This window comes from Ursus maritimus, unplaced genomic scaffold (assembly GCF_017311325.1).
Source record: "Ursus maritimus isolate PB19 unplaced genomic scaffold, ASM1731132v1 scaffold_1, whole genome shotgun sequence".
Taxonomy (NCBI): Eukaryota; Metazoa; Chordata; class Mammalia; order Carnivora; family Ursidae; genus Ursus; species Ursus maritimus.
In genome coordinates this window covers 89,515,590-89,534,559 of record NW_024423343.1, presented here as the reverse complement: position 1 = coordinate 89,534,559, position 18,970 = coordinate 89,515,590, and the positions used below count along the sequence as shown (strand labels likewise).

Here is an 18,970-nt window from a genome sequence, read left to right as displayed (position 1 = left end):
TGTTTGCTACAAAGAAATGTAGCCAGTTCGGTTCTCTAGGCCTGAGGTTTTTGAATCCTGTCCAGTAATGCTGCAAAGGTTCAGTGAAATAGTCTACCAGGCCAGTCTTGGGGGCAGTCAGGCAAGAGAGCGCAATCTCATTTCAGCTGGATCACTCCACTTTGACGCTTCTCAGTACTGGTGTGCAATGCAGAATTTGAAGAAAAGGTTTGGTTGCTTATCCAAGTACCGTCTTCATCCCTGGATCCAGGCCGACTGTCAGAAAGCTGTGCACTTGAACTTCACTGCTTGACTCCTTAGTAGAATCTTTTTTACTGATCTGTACTTCTCCACTGTGCCCTCTGAGTGTTACAGGAGAGCCACTCTGCTGTCTATGGCTTGCCACTATTTCTTTTATTTGATGAAGGGCTGTGTTCGTTCGGCCCATTGCTCAGCACATCATCTGTGTTTATGAGGACTCATGAGGTAAAGTCCATCAGTGCTTGAGAGCAGAACAGTGGCTCCTCCTAAAACAATAATGAAAAAAGGAGAATTTTCTCCTACCTACACGAGGGCTTTAGTAGCTTCTTATTTCTTTGGTCACTAGGAAGCTCATGGTCAGATTGGCTTCCTGCTTTTAGCAATCTTGTGGGTAAATATGTAGGGACAATAACTTCTCCCCTTGATATCCTTTTACTGTTCAATCCTTTTGTCCCCCTCCACCTATGTCTCTGAATCCATTTTCCCCATACATGCATGGTGACATGTCCTCTTAGCTCCAGGTAGACTTTTCTTATTATCATTTGGGAAACTACCTGGATATCCTGTAGGCACATCAGTCTTAATATTCTCTAAAGGAAACTCTTTTTTTTTATTAATAATTTTCTATTATGTTAGTCACCATACAGTATATCCTTAGTTTTTGATGTAATGTTCCATGATTCATTATTTGCGTATAACACCCAGTGCACCATGCAATACGTGCCCTCCTTAATACCCATCAGCGGCCTATCCCAATCCCTCACTCCCATCCCCTCTGAAGCCCTCAGTTTGTTTCCCAGAGTCCACAGTCTCTCATGGTTCATTCCCCCTTCTGTTTACCCTCCTTCATTCTTCCCTTCTTTCTCCTACCGATCTTCCTATTCCTTATGTTTTGTAAATGAGTGAAACCATATGATAATTGTCTTTCTCTGCTTGACTTATTTCACTTAGCATAATCTCCTCCAGTCCTGTCCCTGTTGCTGCAAATGTTGGGTAATTGTTCTTTCCGATGGCTGAGTAATATTCCATTGTATATATGGACCACATCTTCTTAATCCAGTCATCTGTTGAAGGGCATCTCGTCTCCTTCCACAGTTTAGCTATTGTGGACAATGCTGCTATGAACATTGGGGTGCATATGGCCCTTCTCTTCACTACGTCTGTATCTTATGGGTAAATACCCAGTAGTGCAATTGCTGGATCATAGGGTAGCTCAATTTTTAACTTTTTAAGGGACCTCCATACTGTTTTCCAAAGTGGCTGTACCAATATTTGCAAATGACACTACAGATAAAAGACTAGTATCCAAGATCTACCAAGGAAACTCTCTCTGTCTTCCTTTTTAAACCTGCCCCAGTTCCCCTTTTGTCCTTTGGTAAAGGGGTCCCATCTGTTCGGTCATGTAAGTTGGCAGTCATGCAGTCTTTCTTGTCTTCTCTCTTTCTTGTATCCCATCCAATTGTTAACCGAATCTGGCTGCTGCACCACATTTCAAATCGCCACAGATCCTTTCATTTTCCAGTTCTTGCCTGGACTCTTTGCCTAGTTTCCTAACTAGCCTCATCTACCATGAATCCGTGATGCACACTGATGTCAGTTTTTTCAGTCATTTGCTCTCCTAGAATTCTGATCACTATTATTTACACAATGAAGCCCAACTCACTCACATGACATTCAAGGCTCTTCGTAAGGTGCTCCCCAGGCTCTCCATTCCTCCCTCCCCTTCGCATCCTTCATAAGCAGCCACTGGCCCACTCACCAGCCACCAAACACAAAATGCATGTCCGCAGTGATTTCTTGTAGCCTGAAAGGTCCCTTCTGGCTCCTTCAAGCCATGGTTTTCCTAAGGCTCCTCTCAGCTATTACGTTGTGTGAGATTTCCCTCTTTTTTTCTCTCACCACGGAAGATCTAATTGCGTCCCCCTCAGTCTTCTCCATTTCGCTTTCTTGATACTACTGTTAGAGCATTCTTTGCCCTATTTTGGACTTTGCTGTGTGTGCATGTTTCTTCCCAAATCGTGAGCTCCTCAAGGTTTGGCTAAGTTGGAGGAGGAAATAGACCAGGTATCTGACAACCCTGCTCTTAAAATAAAAGTAGACGTGTGGGGGGGAGGAATGAGGGACTGTGGAGTCCTTAGGGCTGATGGGTAAGGATTGAAAGCTTGGCTAATTAACCTTTGATCTTAAAATGTTAATAGTATATGTACTCTCTGTATGGTAATGGGAAATTTGTAATGTCATCGTGATAAAGGTTCTAGCAGTCAATGTGAGTTTTTATTATTTCTGTACAGTAGAAACTTATCTGGTTTTCTTTCTTTCTTTTCCTTTTTTTTTTGTTCCTGTTTTTGTTTTTTTAGGAATAGGCAAGTCAAGAGGCTGAAAATCTGAAGAATGTTTTCAAAGGGTGATCCGGCTGTCACTTGCTGGTTATGGAGGAGCATGAGGAAGCTCTTTCTATTACTTTCTCTCTTGCTATCCCATGCAGCTCACTTGGAAGCGAAAAAGGATAATCAGTTCATCTGGAAACCAGGTAGGAATGTCCTGGCTGTTCTTTTGTCCAGTTTTCATTAATGAGAAGACTATTCTTTCCATACTTGTTCTTATTTCTGGAGGAGTAGGAAATATCCAGAGAGGAAAAATAGACTCTTTTTCTTTATAGTAAAGCTTACATTTAATTTTTATTTCTGCATAATTGTCACCTCTATCTGTGATGCTTGTTATACTTCTGAATTTTCATGTTGTTGTCAATTAAAGTTATGATGTCCATAGTTACATCTGCTTCTCCTTTGTCAAATATATCACCACTGTGCAGCACATTTGTAGCAAAAATGACATCTGAATGTAGCTGATATCTTCAGCTAAAAACGCTTTGGACCAGATCTGTGTGTGTCCTTCTTTTAGCTGACACACTAGTTAGCTATGTATTATTGAATATTTTCTAGCATCGATCCTACGTATCTAGGTTTGGGAGCATGAGAAATCGTCCTAACAACTTTGCTCATTAGCTGTGACTATAAAGTCTCCTTAATGTGTTTTGAGATCTTTAGCTACCTTGTACATAAGTATATGAATAAGTTGAATTGAAATTTGGAGACTTGTACATAACTCATGTTCTTCTCCAAGTATTTCCTTAATTTGAGTGTGGAAAAGATCTGTTAAATTTAATTTTAAAGACTGATACTTTATTATTTTAAATGATGAACCCTAAACATCTTGGCTCTTTGTATCACTGATGTGTTTCTTTGCTCTAGATTTTAATTTTCTTTAAGTTTCATAATCAGATCATTTAAAATATTTATTACTCTTTCAAGAGTCCATTCTTGCAAACACAGATAACTTATACACTTAATATCTTAGAATAGGAAAATGGGATGTTGTAGAAGATGTATGGTCCTTGAAGAGTTTTCATTTTATTCTCATCAGTTGTAAATTAAATAGACTGCAAATGTATTGTGTCACCATGGAAATATGTACAAAAGTGATATTTGTAATATTTAAATGACTTTGCAAAAATGAAAGTAAATTGTTCTTTAAAGTATATTAAGTAAAAAACCCAGTGCCATTAGAGATACGGTCTGGAGGAAATTTAATTGCACTAAAGCCCTTATAAATTAATTTAATTGTGGGCTCTAATACCACATTAGTGATTTGTATTTTTTACCTCATAGTAGTTTTAGTAAGCTTTGGAAATAGTTATAAAAGTCAATCTTGCAATTCCGTGAAAGGGGTTATTTTGTTTTAATCACGAAAGGCTAAACATTTTCTCAAATCTAAATGAGCACATTTATATGACTTCACTCTTGTCTAAAGTTCTCCAAAAAAGTGCAATTAAGATGGAAAGTAGCAAAGCTGAACCACAAATGAGATGTGTGGAGAAAAAGGGCTTATTTGGAAACCAATTTTCAAAATAAGTCTGCTTTTCTAAAAGCAGGTCATTGGAACAAGATGGTAGACCCATGCTGCAGTGGATGAATTCTTGGATAACTGTCAAACTTCAGTTTCAGAGATACATTCCTTCCCATTAGACAGATTGCATTGTTCCAAATAAGCATCTCTGTCATCACTCCCATTTTCCCTGGTATTCATTACTTCTTTCCCTCCTTCATGTGCCATCAAAAAGGTAATAAATACATATGTCCCATTTGGAAATATGGGACATTACAAATTTGTTCCTTGTATATGACCAGGTATTTTAAAAGTAGAAAAAATTAAAAGATACAAAATGAAAAGCCAAAGTCCAGACCATATATTCCATTCTCCAATCTCTTATGTATTCTTTAGAGATTTTCTTTGCACATGTAAGTACATCTCCATGCATATGTGTAGATATAAACCTCATAAGATACACACAGACAAAGTATTGGTATTATTATTATTTAAGGTTCTGATAAAAAAGAAAGAGTATATGCAAAGAAGGGCATTGGGATCAGTTTAATAAAAGGACTATTTATGAAAGGGGGTAAGTGTGAGCAGAGCTTAAGAAAAGCTACAAGGAATTGTGGCGTGCTCTTGAGCTAGTGTCAATCTTCCTGACTTCTGGATCTGCGGGGGCAAGGAAAGGAAGTCGTTTCTGGAACATGGAGAGAAAACTTTATGGAGAGGATGCCCAACAGATGTTGTGACCTTTAGAGGGTTATAACCAACCTGCAGTGGGAAGGAGGAAAGGGGCCAGGGGAAGGAACAGCCCTTGCCCTCACATCTCTCATTGGCTGAATCCAGCCAGAAGCCACAAGGCAAGGGACCCCATTGATTTATCTATATAGACCAGCTTCCTGGGCAGGGAGCAGAGTAGAGAATGGTGGAGAAGGTGGTCCTGAAAATATCTAATTCATACATGCACATATGTACATATGTACACATGCTTTGCCTCATACAATCAGAATCCTACTATGCGCCCTTTATTTGCCACTTGCTTTGATCACATAATGATGTCTTGATGAACATTGCCTCTTAGTGCACATGGGTCAATTTCATCTTTTAATGGTTACATAGTATTCTTTTGTATTTATATTCAATAATTTATTTAACCAGTCCCTTCTGGCTTTATCTTTTCTTCTCCTATTGCTTGGCACTTCAGCAGTTTTTAGTGTTTTGCTACCATAAATTATAGTGACACGAATGTAACACTATTTTAAAGGTAAACAATATATTATTTTGAGGAGTCATGTGCACTAGAGCAATTCTGGGTCTTTATGTTCAAAGGCAATTTCAGTATCTTAGAATCTGTCCATGTGCTTATACATGAGTCTATTATATTTCATTTGGATTTTTTTTTTTTTTTTTAAAGAGCCTGTGTTGCAGGTGACATCAGTTACATTTTTGGAGTATGTTATCAAATCTGACAACTCAGGTCCAGTGTATTCTGAAATTTTAACAGCTTTTCCAGGAGACCCAGATAAGTGTATTTTAGAAACCTAGAAACCGTTCTCTGGGTTTAGATTGTAGGATTAACAACTTAAGGTTTTTGTTAGTGTCTGTTGTTTTCCCTTGAGTCCGTAGATGAGCTGTTAGTCAACCTCATCCAAATTGGAGGCATTTCTAAGTGACTCCTGGCTTTGGACAAACAATGGATTGATGAATAATAAGTGAGTGGCACGTTATGTTGCTAAGGATTTCTGTACTGAGAGAAAGTCCGGTGAGCTTCAGGCTATGGGATCATTGATCTGGCAAGGCTATTGAATGCCTGTCATCTTTGTGATGAGATCTTCTGATCTATATTTAGTGTCAAGCAATCTGCCATCCATGCCAAGGAAGAAGGATTGTGTCAGCAAGAGTACCAGCTAAGGAGTGATGTTGCTTGTTGCTTTAAGTAGATGTATAACTATTCATGTCTGCGTGCTTTGTAGAGATGAACAGATCATGGTTTCTGAAGCCAAAGTAACTAGTGGTCTCAAAACATTTCTCAGTTGGTTCTAAGATGTTCTAAGAGGTTCATTCATTCCACTATTACCTGTCAGATCCTTATTGTGTGTCAGGCACTGTTACAAGCATGTGAGATAAACTGAGAATAAAACAGACAAAGGGAGGGGGTAATGAACATGATCAAGAAGGTGAATAAACAGGGCGGTAGATGGTGGTAAGTGTCTGGAAGGAAAGAGAAGGCAAGGAAGAGGGATATGCAACCAGAGGTGAGAGGTCGAAATCTCCAGCAAGTGGGCTGTGGGATGCCTCACCGAGGAGGTAGTTTGAATAAAGACCTGAAGGAAGAAGGGAGCCAGCCATGGGGATAAGGGGTGAAGAATTTTCCAGATGAAGGGAGGAGCAAAGGCAAAAGGCCCAGAGGCAGGTGTATGTGAGACATGTTTGGAAACCAGAGAAGAGCCCAGCGTGCTGGGACAGAGTGAATGTCGGGGACAGTGACAGATCAGGTCAGAGATGGAATGGGGCCCAGATCAAGTGTATCCTCATAGGTCAACATTACCATTTGGCTTTTGCTCTGGGTGAGACAGAAGGATACTGGGGAGTTTTGGGAACGTGGTGACATGATCTTTATTTTTAATAAAATTTTAGCAGACTCATTGCAGGTAGTCAGTTAAGAATGGTGGAAGCGGGGAGGCCAGTTAGGAGGCGTCTGTAAAAATAATGAAGAATGATGGTAATAGCTTGACCGAAGGTCATGGCAGTGAAGGTGGTGAGGAGAGGTTGAATTTCGGATATATTAAAGGCCCCAGTTTTCAACCAGGGGTGATTTTGCCCAGCGGGGGACTTTTCTGGTTGTCACAACTGGGGCGAGCTACTGACAACCGTGTGTAGAAGCACAGGACGGCCCCCACAACAATTACCAGGCCCCCAAGTGTCAATAGTGCCCAGACTGAGAAATCCTGTTGGAAGGTAAAGGATCATGACTTACTGATGTGAGGGGGCAGGGAAGCAAAGAGATTCAGGGGTAACACTGAGACTTTGGTCTGAGCAGCTGGGTGATGAGTGGAGCTGCTGACACTTAATACAGGCTGAGTGTGAAGGACCTGGCACGGAGCGACCAGTAGCAACTTGGGACTGGACAAGTTACATTCCTGAGCCTGTTAGAAATTTGTGGGAGATGCCGACCAGGAAGTTGGATGTGTGGGTCTGAATTCAGGAGAAGGGTCTTTGCTGTAAGAGAGATGTAAATTTGGAAGTCACTAGCAAAAGAGGTAGAGTTTAAATATGTAGCCTTAGAACTGAAGAGTTGACCTTGAAATGTTTGATCCCGTGTATGTAGAGGACATACTTCTAATGTGCTTCCGTGGGGCCAAAGGACGTTGAAAATAAGAGTAGTAAAATATGCATAACATAAACTTTACTGTTGTAACCATTTTGAAGTATACAATTCAGTGACATTTAGTATGTTCACAGTTGGTGGAGACGTCACCACTCCCTAGCTCCAGAACATTTTCATCACTCCAAATTACATTTTGCAAGTGAGTTTATAAAAAGACTGGAAAACAAGTTTTGCTATGAATAATAAGGTATGAAAGGAAAAAAAAAATCCACATTTGTCTCTTTGTGAGGAGTTCTTTTAATAGCCTTAAGTCATCCTAAGAGATTCTTTGAGTATATGAGAAAGAACTAGAACTTTGTACAGAGGCAGACCCATATTTGAATCCTAAGTATCTAAAAAGGAGAGAGTTCTTTAACTTCTCTCGGCCCTATTTATCCATCCAAAAATGAGGATAATAAATACTTCACGGGACTGTTTTGACCGTTAAGTAAAACAGTATATTGAAATACCTGTGTATAATATTCCTACTCAATACATGTTAGCTATTGTTTTTATCATTATTAGATAATCATTGAATGCTTACACTATCCTTGTTTTTATGTTATCCAATTTTTGCATACTTTAATTCCTTAAACACACAAAAAAGGAGAGATAGGTTTGACAGTTACACATTTTATTAATAAATGGTCATAAGTAGTTTCACTAACTTTTTAGGTCCAAAACTTTCTGTATGACAGATTCTAAGAAATCTTTAATTTCAGTAGCTCCTTCCCAGTGAATAAAAAGGGTGAGAATAATGACTCATGTTCTAAGGACTAAGTAGGTAAGTTGGAATTAATCGTTTTGGGGGAAAAAAAGGGGATTGTGAAAATGACATTGTATAAGGAAAAAGGATCTTACATAGGATGATATTTAATTATAGCTTAAATAATAATGTTTTCAGTGTTGGAAGCACTTTAAGAAAAAATTATATATATTTAAAGTTTAGGAATCCTAGGAAAATAAAATGTTCTTAGGAGAGAGCTAATTTTTTGACTATGTCCATGAAATATTTCCTTTGAGACTTTGATTAAATTAAAATCATTTTAATTACTTCTATGGATATTAATTTGTCTTAGAGACACGTGCATAATATAGTCTCAGTGGTGTGATTTCTGTGGTATCAAAATGCATAGACCTATACGGCATGGGATTCACTGCTAAAAATTCTAATTATTTTTCCTTAGAGACCACAGGTACTAATTTTATAATGCTCCCAATAAGTCAGGAAAAGTCTATATTATTTAAATAATATAAAACAAGTAATTCTGCTTTTTTTTCTCTAAGTAATACTAAAATGCACACTCCCTGAGGACAGGGATTTTGCCGATTTTATTCATGGATATGTTCCAGGTACCTAGAACATAGATAACTGCTGCATGAAATATTCCCAGCACATTAAGTACTTGCAGAATGAGGGGAACTTTCTTCTGTGGGTTTGTGTGTGTCTATGTGTGTATTTAAGAGGGTTGGAAAGTGATGAGACTGAAGAAGTAGAAGGTCTGATTCCTATTATCCTAGAACTTGAAAGAAATATTGAGGGGAGAATATAAAATTAATAAAAGCCAAAGCCAGACTTATGAATCAGTAAATATAAAAATAAATGATCCATATTTCCTTGTTGCATGGTTCCAGGACCCTTTCTGATCATTCTGGAAAAAGATCTTGAAGACATGTTTTTATAAGGAGGAAGAGATGCATAGTTAGAAATTTACTCTTACTGTGATTCTTTTTTTTTTTTTTTTTTTTTTTTTTAAAGATTTTATTTATTTATTCGACAGCGATAGAGACAGCCAGCGAGAGAGGGAACACAAGCAGGGGGAGTGGGAGAGGAGGAAGCAGGCTCATAACGGAAGAGCCTGATGTGGGGCTCGATCCCATAACGCCGGGATCACGCCCTGAGCCGAAGGCAGACGCTTAACCGCTGTGCCACCCAGGCGCCCCACTCTTACTGTGATTCTTATGATGGCGCATTACAGTTGCATGTTTCTTCCCGGTTCATTTTCACAGAGGCAGCCACTTCCAACTCTTCTGGCTGTTTAGTCTGATGTTCCCCTCCGTATTTCTAAGCCATCTGCTGATTACTGAGAGTTCTCGATATATACATATTAGATATTTCCTGTTGATTTTCTGTTACGTTAGTTGAAAATCTCCCTGCCACTTTCCCTCCTTATTACCCCACTTCCAACTGGTGAGATCGAAATCTTTAAATCAGAGAGCAGTGTTTATATGGTTATTTTTACCTAGATGTTGTTCTCTGCTGAGCCAAGCAGTGTACTATGCTGTACTATGTTTCTCTTCTTTTCAGCTTTTTGTTTGACACAGAAGTAAAAAATTCCCTCATTCTCTTCTTTGGTTTTGCCATCTTTGAGCCTATTGCTGTCTTTCCCCCAATGCTGCATTTGATGGCTCACATGCCTGTTGTTAATTTTTTTTAAAAGATTTTATTTTTTTATTTGAAAGAGAGAGGGAAAGAGCACAAGCAGGGAGAGCAGCGGAGGCAGAGGGAGAAGCAGACTCCCCACTAAGCAGGGAGCCTGATGTGGGGCTTGATCCCAGAACACTGTGATCACAACCTGGGCAGAAGGCAGCCATCCAATCGACTGAGCCATCCAGGTGCCCCTAATATTTTGAAGCACTTAAGCATGGTTGCAAGCACTCTACCATATTTTTTCTTTGGGAGATCTTTCCACTGTTGTTTTCTTTGGAATGTTCCTTCATTTTTTCATCTGGAACCTCATGGTCCCTGTTCTGTTTCTCTTCTTCGCTTTTATTGCTTTGTTTTCTAGAACTGCCAAACTTATCTGGTAAAACTGCTAACATGAGGTATATTGGAAGTAATTTTTCATGTCTGAAAGGGTTTCTGTAGTTGTCATACACTTGACTGATATGGGTATAGAGGTCAAGGTTAAAAAGCAGTGTACCATACCAGTTATGCTTCCTCTAAATTTCTTCTTCTCTTTTATTCATGTGTTTGTTTGATCATGGTCTCTGATGTGGGGATGTATGAAGTATACATAGCACACTTCAGAATTCTGAATGTTTTGCCTCCCTATATTTTAGCTTCCGGTGTTGTTTCTAAGAAGTTTGATGTTATTCTGATCTCATCTCTTTGTACATTACTTGCTTGTTTTCCTCTTTCTGAAACCTTCTCTTTATGCAGGAAGTTCTGAAATTTCATGATTATATACTTTGGGGTTAAGTCTTTTCTCTTTATTGTGCTGAACATTAGGAGGATATTTTAATTAACATGCCCAGGCTCTACAGTGCTGAAATTTATTTTGTATGTGATTTCCTCCCTCCTGAAACTTCTCAGACAGATATTTCAACTCTCTAGCTGATCTTCAGTTTTTAGATATTTCCCGTTTTTTCTTTTGCTTTTTTTTGTGCTTTTAATTTCTGAAATACTGATTCTACTTAATCTTTCAGCCTTTCCTTTGAATACTTTTTATTTCAACATCACATTTTTAAATTTCTAAGACCTCTTCTTTGATTATATTTTTTAGTGCACCTTGTTTCATAGATAATAGTGTCTTTTCATTTAGAGGATCTTAATAATAATTTAGTATTTTCCCTTCCATTCTCTGTACCATTTGTGCTTCCTCTAAATTTCTTCTCTTTTATTCATGTGTTTGTTTGATTGTGGGCTCTGATGTGGGGAGCTTGCTTTCAGTGTCAATTGATTATTGTCTATCTCCTTAGCGATTCCCAAGAGTGCAGCACTAAAAGCGGGTGGGGCCTTCTGCATCTCTGACTCAGCTCGGGCTTCATCATCAAGCTTCTTTGAGTGATGAGCGGGCTTTTTTACTGGAGGATGGGTTCCTCAATAGTCTGTATCCCTCTGTCCTAAAGGGCTTTACCGTGGGTCTTTATATGGGTATTATTTAAGGTAAAAGCTAAGCCGCTATAACAAAGATACCCCCGAGTACAGTGATTTAAAAACACTAGCGCCTCCTGTCGCTCTCATGGGAAGGTCTCATAATGTTAGTGGTCCAGGTTGATCAGTGGTTCTGCAACATGTAGTCCTTCAGCCCTGTGAGTGTTTTTACCGTCTTGTGGAAGGATATTATCCTACTCTGTGCATCTAGGCTACATCACAGTCATTTCCATGTTCTAGTTAATTGACTTCTATTATTAATTTGAAATCATTCCATATTTTAAACAGTTTTCTTAGAAATAAAAAGTATAATCATAAAAGAAAAGAAAAAAAGAAAGTTAACTTCAACAAGTAACACAGCAGTTCCATACATGTTTCATTTCTCTATTTCTGTGAAACAGCCCACTCCAAAATAATGGTTTCACACAAAAACAGTCATCAAGTTGGCTCACACCTCTGGGGGGTGATGGTCCAGTGTTCTCACTTGGGGTCTCTTAGGCTGTTGCAGTCAGATAGTGGCAGGGGCTGAGTCACGTGGAAGGCTTCTTCACTCACATATGTGACACCCAGTTTGGAAAGTCTCAAACAGCTGGGGCTAGAATAGCTGGGCCTCTAGGTATCTCTTTTCTCTCTCTGTGTGGTCTGTGTGCATGGTCCCTCCATAGTGAGGCTTCAGAGTAGCCAGACTTCTCACATGGTAGCTGAGGACTCTCAGAGCAAACTTCCAAAGAGACACAGGTGGGAGTGGTGTGGCTTTTTCTAACCTAGACTAGGAGCCACGCACGGTAAGTTCTGCCACATTCTGTTGGTTGCAAGAGAGTCTCTAAGGAGGAAACTTAGGTTCCATCTTTGGATGGGAGGAGAGTCAGATAATTTTCAGGTATGTTTTAAATTTGCCATGATCCATCACTTCTGTTCCTATTCCACTGGTGAGAATGTAGTCTTGTTGTCACTTGTAGCCACAAGGGAAGATGGAAAATGTAGCCTGTGGGTTGGCAGCCATGCAAGAAGGGAAACTAGATTTTGCCGTGATTAGCAGTCTTCATTACAGGGGCTACTTAGTGTCTGGATTACTCAGGGTTCTCCATAGAAACAGAGCACATAGCATATATACATGTTATATATATGTATATATATGTGTGTGTGTGTATATATATGGGGGTGCAGGAACAGCCAGGGGGGAGGGAGAGAGATTATATATTATCTATTTATTATAAGGAATTGGCTCATGTGATTATGGAGGCTAAGAAATGCCATGATCTGCCATCTGGAGGCCCCAGAAAACCAGTGCTGTAGTTTCAGTTTGAGCCTAAAAGCCTGAGAACCAGAGGAACCAACGGTGCAAGTCCCAGTTCAAATGCAGAACAATGTCTCAGCTCAAGAAGTCAGTCAGAGAGTGAATTTTTCCTTCCTCTGTCTTTTTGTTCTGTTCAGGCCCTCAATGGATCCAAGTATGCCTGTCCAAAGTGGGGAGGGAAGTCTGCTTTACTCAGCTTACTGATTCAAATGCCTATCTCCTCAGAAGCACCCTCACAGATACAACAATAAATAATGTTTAACTAAATATCCGGGTATCCTGTGGTCATCAAGTTGACACATAAAATTAGCCATCGTCGCTTCGTCTCCTGAAATGAACTTTTCCTTGCCTGCCTACGCTGCACTACTGAAATGCTCACGGCAGAAGTCTTGGCAGATGTGGCTCAACATTGAGCCCTCCACGTTTCACTTAATTCCTCTCTTTTGAATAGCATACCTCATCGTTGTCTTCCACGGTGTATGCTGTTCTCAGAAACGATCTCTTGAGGAGAAGAATTTTGCTGTTTTCCTGCAGAGATTGAGGAAGGAACAGAGAGAGGCATCTGTGGGGCTAATTAATTCTATTTATAGACTTTTAATTATTCCCCATATCAAGCCACAAGCCTTACCCCTTTCCTGTGCCGCGAGGTCCCAAGTCTTCCCAACATTCTGCAAGTAGACATTGGCTTTTCCTCTTGCTGTTCCCATATGCTTCTGTAAGCACCTAATCTTCAGCTTCCTTTATGTTGTCAGGTCACCTCCTGCTCCTCCATCCGCTCTCCGTGCTCCAGGATTTATTGCTATCTCTTCTGCTCCTCTTACTCTATGTTTCTGACCCTTATTGAGTTGTATCTTTTAATGCCTTTACTGTCATTTCAGTGGGGTATTAGGAGGAGTAAAAATATACACATATGTCATGTTCCCTGAGCTAATGGGAAGTCTTCTCACTTATTTTCTGCCAATTTTACTAAAGGCTATTTATTCTGGAATGGAAGGGATGTCGAAATGTTAATTTTTTATAGTGATTGACTCAGTTACTCTCTTTGAGCGTGTGTTACAAAACCTGTCTCTGATAAAGTTCACTGGCCAACCAAACTATGCCCGGGTTAAAATTTTTAAACATTTAATTTGAATGTTTATTGGCTCTGTATGTTTTGGGTTGTCCTGAGCTATTGGACTGGTGGTGATTAATCTGGGAACAGTTTCTCTCTGGAGGTCAGATTATCAATGGAAAATTCCTTTATGGCCACCTGGAAATATCTCCCTTCAACTTTGTCTTCCATAGTAGAATTTTGGTACTTAACATGCATTTGAATTATTCTTAACTAAGAAAATAGAGCCTTCCACGGAAAGAAATACAAAAGTCAAAAATGAAAATAAGTGAGATCCATCAAAGTGGGATTGAAACGTGAATTAAACGCTACAAGGCAGTATTGTGAATTCATAAAAGCAACCTTAAAAGCTTATTTTATAAACATCTTCATGCTCATCACCTTAGGTATCATAAACCACAGTCAATCTTGATTGGAAACAAATAAGAAAAAAAAAAAAAAAAGCCTGCCTTCTTGTAGGTTGATTATAGATTTGCTCAGTTCATACACTTGTTTTGATACATCCACAAAGTTCTCCAGACTTTATAGCCACAGATGACATCTGTGCTGCAGACATTAGATAATATCTGAGACTCAGAGAAAATAACTCAAAAGGTATACATTTGGGGCACCTGGGTGGCTCAGTAAGGTATGTGTTTGCCTTCAGCTCAGGTCACGATCCCGGGATCCTGGGATGGACCCCACGCATAGGGCTGCTCAGCCGGGAGTCTGCTTCTCCCTCTGCACCCCTCCCCCAGCTCTTGTGCTCTCTCTCTCTCAAATAAATAAAATAAAATCTTTAAAAAGTATATATTTAACACCATTCATATTTACTACTCCTTTAATGCTATGTACTTTTAAAGCTTATTTTCATAGCAAAAGTATGAATATGAATTAAGCATCTCATTCTTTTGTTCCTTTGCTTTTTTGGAGTTACTATAGTAACCAAACTGTGGTTCATGTAGGGAGTCTGTGATATTATTATCCCCTTGCATTGATCATTTTCCCCCCAAAAGAAGAAAATAATAAGCTAATGTGGAAATAAGTAGTTTTATCACCCAGTGGTGGATTTCATTCACGAATACACGTTACTACAAATGAAACATAAGAAATGATAAGAATAGCATATGGATATATTTTTTTGTGTGTGTGGATTTTTCCTCAGGGTTAATAATTTTTTAATTGAATGCAGCTGTTGAAAGATTTTTGTTGCTAAGTACATGCACTGTGTTGAAAAGGAGTGGCTGCATTTTAAATCTTTTTTAGAAAACCATTTTGAGGCTTAATTACTTAGCTGTATTTGTAAAGAACCTGGGCATGATAAAGATGCCGACACTACGTATTAGGCATGATGGAGTGGTCTGGAACATGGACCCCACAGCTAAGCCAAGCTGTGTGTGACCTCAACTTTATGCCTTTGCTTTCTCATCAGTAAATGGGGAATGAGAAAATGTTTGTAAAATATAGTTCGTATTCTATAGTACATCTCAAAGTACATTTTCTATACTCGAAGTAAAGACGCAAAGCCAGAGACCTGAGGACATCCTGTGAACTGGACCAATAAATGACTTGTCGATGAGGTGTGGGCTGTTGATGACAGCCAAAGGGGTCTCCCCAGGGCCTCGGCCCCCCAAGATCTGTCCATTCCTCCAGGAAGGGACAGCTCCAGTTGGTCTCATTTGTCTTCTTAACCAGCATAATCGCACTTATTGTGAAAATTATGTTCGCTTCATAAAGAGTTCATTCTTGCCACCTGAATCATGAGATATCTTAAAAAACCAAATTAAATAATAAAAAGGAATCAACTGAAAAAAAAAAGCGAAGTAAATATTGCTCGATCAAAGTCATGTTAAGTATTCAGTGCTATGCTTTTATCACTATTCAATGGATGCTACGGTGAGAGATTATGCCCTGTCCCTCCCACCTTCTGACAGGTAGAACATGATTTAATTTGGACAGATAGGCATTTGGGTATAATGAATATCATTTCTCTCAAGAGGTGATTGGATATTCTTTTTCTCCACTTCAACATTAATTTTCTAAAAGAAGTCTTTTTAAATTGTCATTTTATTGTTTACTTTTAGTGGCATTCCCCATGCACCTTAGCTGTTTCAAATATTAGACCTCCAATAAATATTGTCCCTTGACATTTCTATTCATAAAATTCTATTTGATTGTTTCCACGGCAAGAGCTGTGGGACGCTATCCAACACAATTACCAGGAAGAATGCCGTCTCAAAGCTTTCTTAAGGGCTAAGAATGTGTGGCCTTTTTTGACCAAACCTAGGTTTGAACTTAGATGGGTTTATCTGATAGTCTTCTTCTGTCTTCCGACTCAAAATGAGAAAGAAAGCAAGAGTGTAAGAACACCTTGATATTTGGCAATAGGGGAAAATATAATTATACGATAATGCCTTTTCTTTTATGAGTCTTACACTGTCCTCACAACAGCCTGAGATGTTGTCGGCAGGTTAAGGAGGAAACTCAGTTTGAATAGTATAGGTATTAAGTGATGGGACCATGGCTAGCCCAGTGACTTTTCACTACGTGAGTTTTCATTATGCAAAGGTCTTTGGTTTTCTTCTTCTGAAACTTTTAACTTAGAACTGCTTATGGTGTTGCCTTTCTCAATAGAGAAACTCATGAACCCCCAAAATGTCCACCTTCTCTATTTCCCTAGATTTCATGTTAATTGCCTATCATTCTGGTGGTTGATGACCCAGGTAAATGTTTTATGCCGAGTGGAGGCTTCTCTTTATAGTGTTCTATGCTGTTATAATACTAGTAATTATTAGCATGAAAGATTATTTTTAACAACTTTATTAAAGTATAATTTATGTGCAAAAATTTACACACTTAAAATGTATATTTCAATTATTTTTACTGTATTTACCAAGTTATGCAACCATCTCCACAATCTATTTACTTTTAAACCCTATTCCCACTCCCAACTGCTGATCTACTTTTGGTCTCTATAGATTTCCTTTTTCTAGATATTTCATATAAATGGAATCATACAGGATGTGGTCTCTTGTGACTGGCTTCTTTCATATAGCATAATGTTTTTGAGCTTCATATTATAGCATGCATTAATATTTCATTCATTTGTACTGCTGAATAGTATAATATTTTATTGTATTACTATAACTTCTTTTATTCGTTCACAAGTTGATGGACATTTGGGTTGTTTCCACTTTTCTGCTACTGTGTATAGTGCTGCTGTGAATGTGTGCCAGTCTTGGTGTGGACATATTTTAATTTTTCTTGGGAATGGAATTTTTGGGTTGTATGGCAAATAGATTCTTAACTCTGTAAGAAATGGCACACCATTTTCCAAAGTGGCCATACATTTTACATTCCCGCCAGCAATGTTTTTTCCATATTCTAGCTAACATTTATTATTGTCTGTATTTTTGATTAAATTCATTATAGTTGGTGTGAAACGGAATCTCATGGTTTTGATTTGAATTTCATTAGCAATTAATGATATTGTCTTTATATGTATTTATTAGCCATTTTTATATTTTCTTTGATGAAATGTCTCTTCAAATCCTTTTTACATTTCAAAATTGGGTTATATTCTTGTTAGTGAGTTTCAAAAGTTCTTTTATGTTTTGGATACAACTCCTTTATTAGACATGTGATTTGAAAATACTTTCAGTCTATGGTTTGGCTTTTTGGTTTTTAATGGTGTCTTTGAAGTGCAAAAGTTTTGAATTTTGAAGTCCAGTTTATTGGTATTTTTCATTTACAGATTGTACTGTTCGCCCCATAAGCTAAGAAATCTTTGCCTTATTCAAGTTCTCAAAGATTTTCTCCTATATTTTCTTATAAACTTTTTATAGTTTTAGCTCTTATGTTTAGGTCTATGATACATTCTAAATTACTGTTCGATATGGTGGGGGAGGGTCAAGATCTAACTTCATCTTATTGCACGTGGCTCTCCAGTTGTACCGGCACCATTTGTTGACAGGCTATACTTTGCTCATTGAATTGCCTAACATTTTTGTGAACATCAATTGACCATAAATAAAAGGGTTTATTTCTGGACTTTGAGCTGTGTTCCATTGACCCCTGTACATCTGTCCTTATGTCAGTATTACGCTGTCCTTGATAACTGTAGCTTATGACTTTATTATTTCTGTATTTTTTTATCTTAATAACTTTATAAGAAGTTCAGAAATTAGGAAGTGAGAATCCTCCAACTTTATCCCGTGTATTTGTTTATTTAGAGAGCGAGCAAGTGAGTATAGTGAGGGAGGGGCAGAGGGAGAAAGGGAGAGAGAACCTGAAGCAGGCTCCACACCCAGTGCAGAGCCTGACATGGGTCTCCATCTCACAACCCTGAGATCATGCCCTGAGCTGAAATCAAGAGTCGGATGCTTAACCAACTGCACCACCCAGGCACCCCAAATTTTGTTCTTTTAAAAATTGCTTTTGCTATTCTGAGTCTCTTGCATTTCCACTTTAGGATCAGTTGGTGAACTTCTTGCATGAAATCCTGCTGGAATTTTGATAGGGATTATGCCTAATCTACAGATCAATTTAGAAAGAATTGCCATTTTAATAATATTGAATTTTCCAATCCATGAACATGGAGTGTTTCTCCATTTGCTTTATTTCCCCTAGTAATATTTTGTAATCTTCAGGTTACAAGCCTTTTACTTCCTTTACATTTATTCATAAGTATTTTATGTATTTTGAATGGTGTAGTTCTCTTAATTTCATTTTAAGATGGTTTACTGGTAATACAAGAAATATGGTTGATTCTTTATATAGATCTTCCATCTTGCCATGACTGGTTATTAAGCCTATTATTCAATGATTAAAGTATTCCCTGATTTAAAATGGATGATCCTAGGGGTCTGCGTAGAATTTTCTGGACTTTCTGGATATTGAATATAGGAGTAAAATTTACTTGTCGTACTTCTTGCCTAAAAGAAGCTTCTTGCCTAACAGAAGTATTAAAACTCACTTAGGGTGTAATAGGAAACTGAGCCTTTTAATGATTACTGCTACCTCTCTGGTCCAGAAGGCCACTCCTAGCACTGTATCATGGCAAGAGCCTTTGTTCTGGCAAACCCATCAATAAGGGCAAATATCCTTTAAAACACCAATGAACCATGTTAAGAAAAATACCCTTCGTGAAATGAATAGATCATTAAGACATAGCGGAACTTGGCCATTGTATTTAGCTTATGTTATTGAGAATGCCTAGTTTGAGAG

General features: G+C 38.4%; 1 protein-coding gene across 1 annotated transcript in view; it reads left to right on the top strand.

Annotated features, from left to right (window-relative positions):
• The first annotated feature begins 2,035 nt into the window (after positions 1-2,035).
• THSD7B (thrombospondin type 1 domain containing 7B) overlaps positions 2,036-18,970 on the top strand; it is a 699,268-nt gene continuing 682,333 nt past the window's right edge. Inside the window, exon 1 of the mRNA XM_040645418.1 lies at positions 2,036-2,770. Within this exon, the coding sequence (XP_040501352.1) occupies positions 2,632-2,770 (139 nt within the window). The 5' untranslated portion in view covers positions 2,036-2,631. The remainder of the gene's footprint in view (positions 2,771-18,970) is intronic.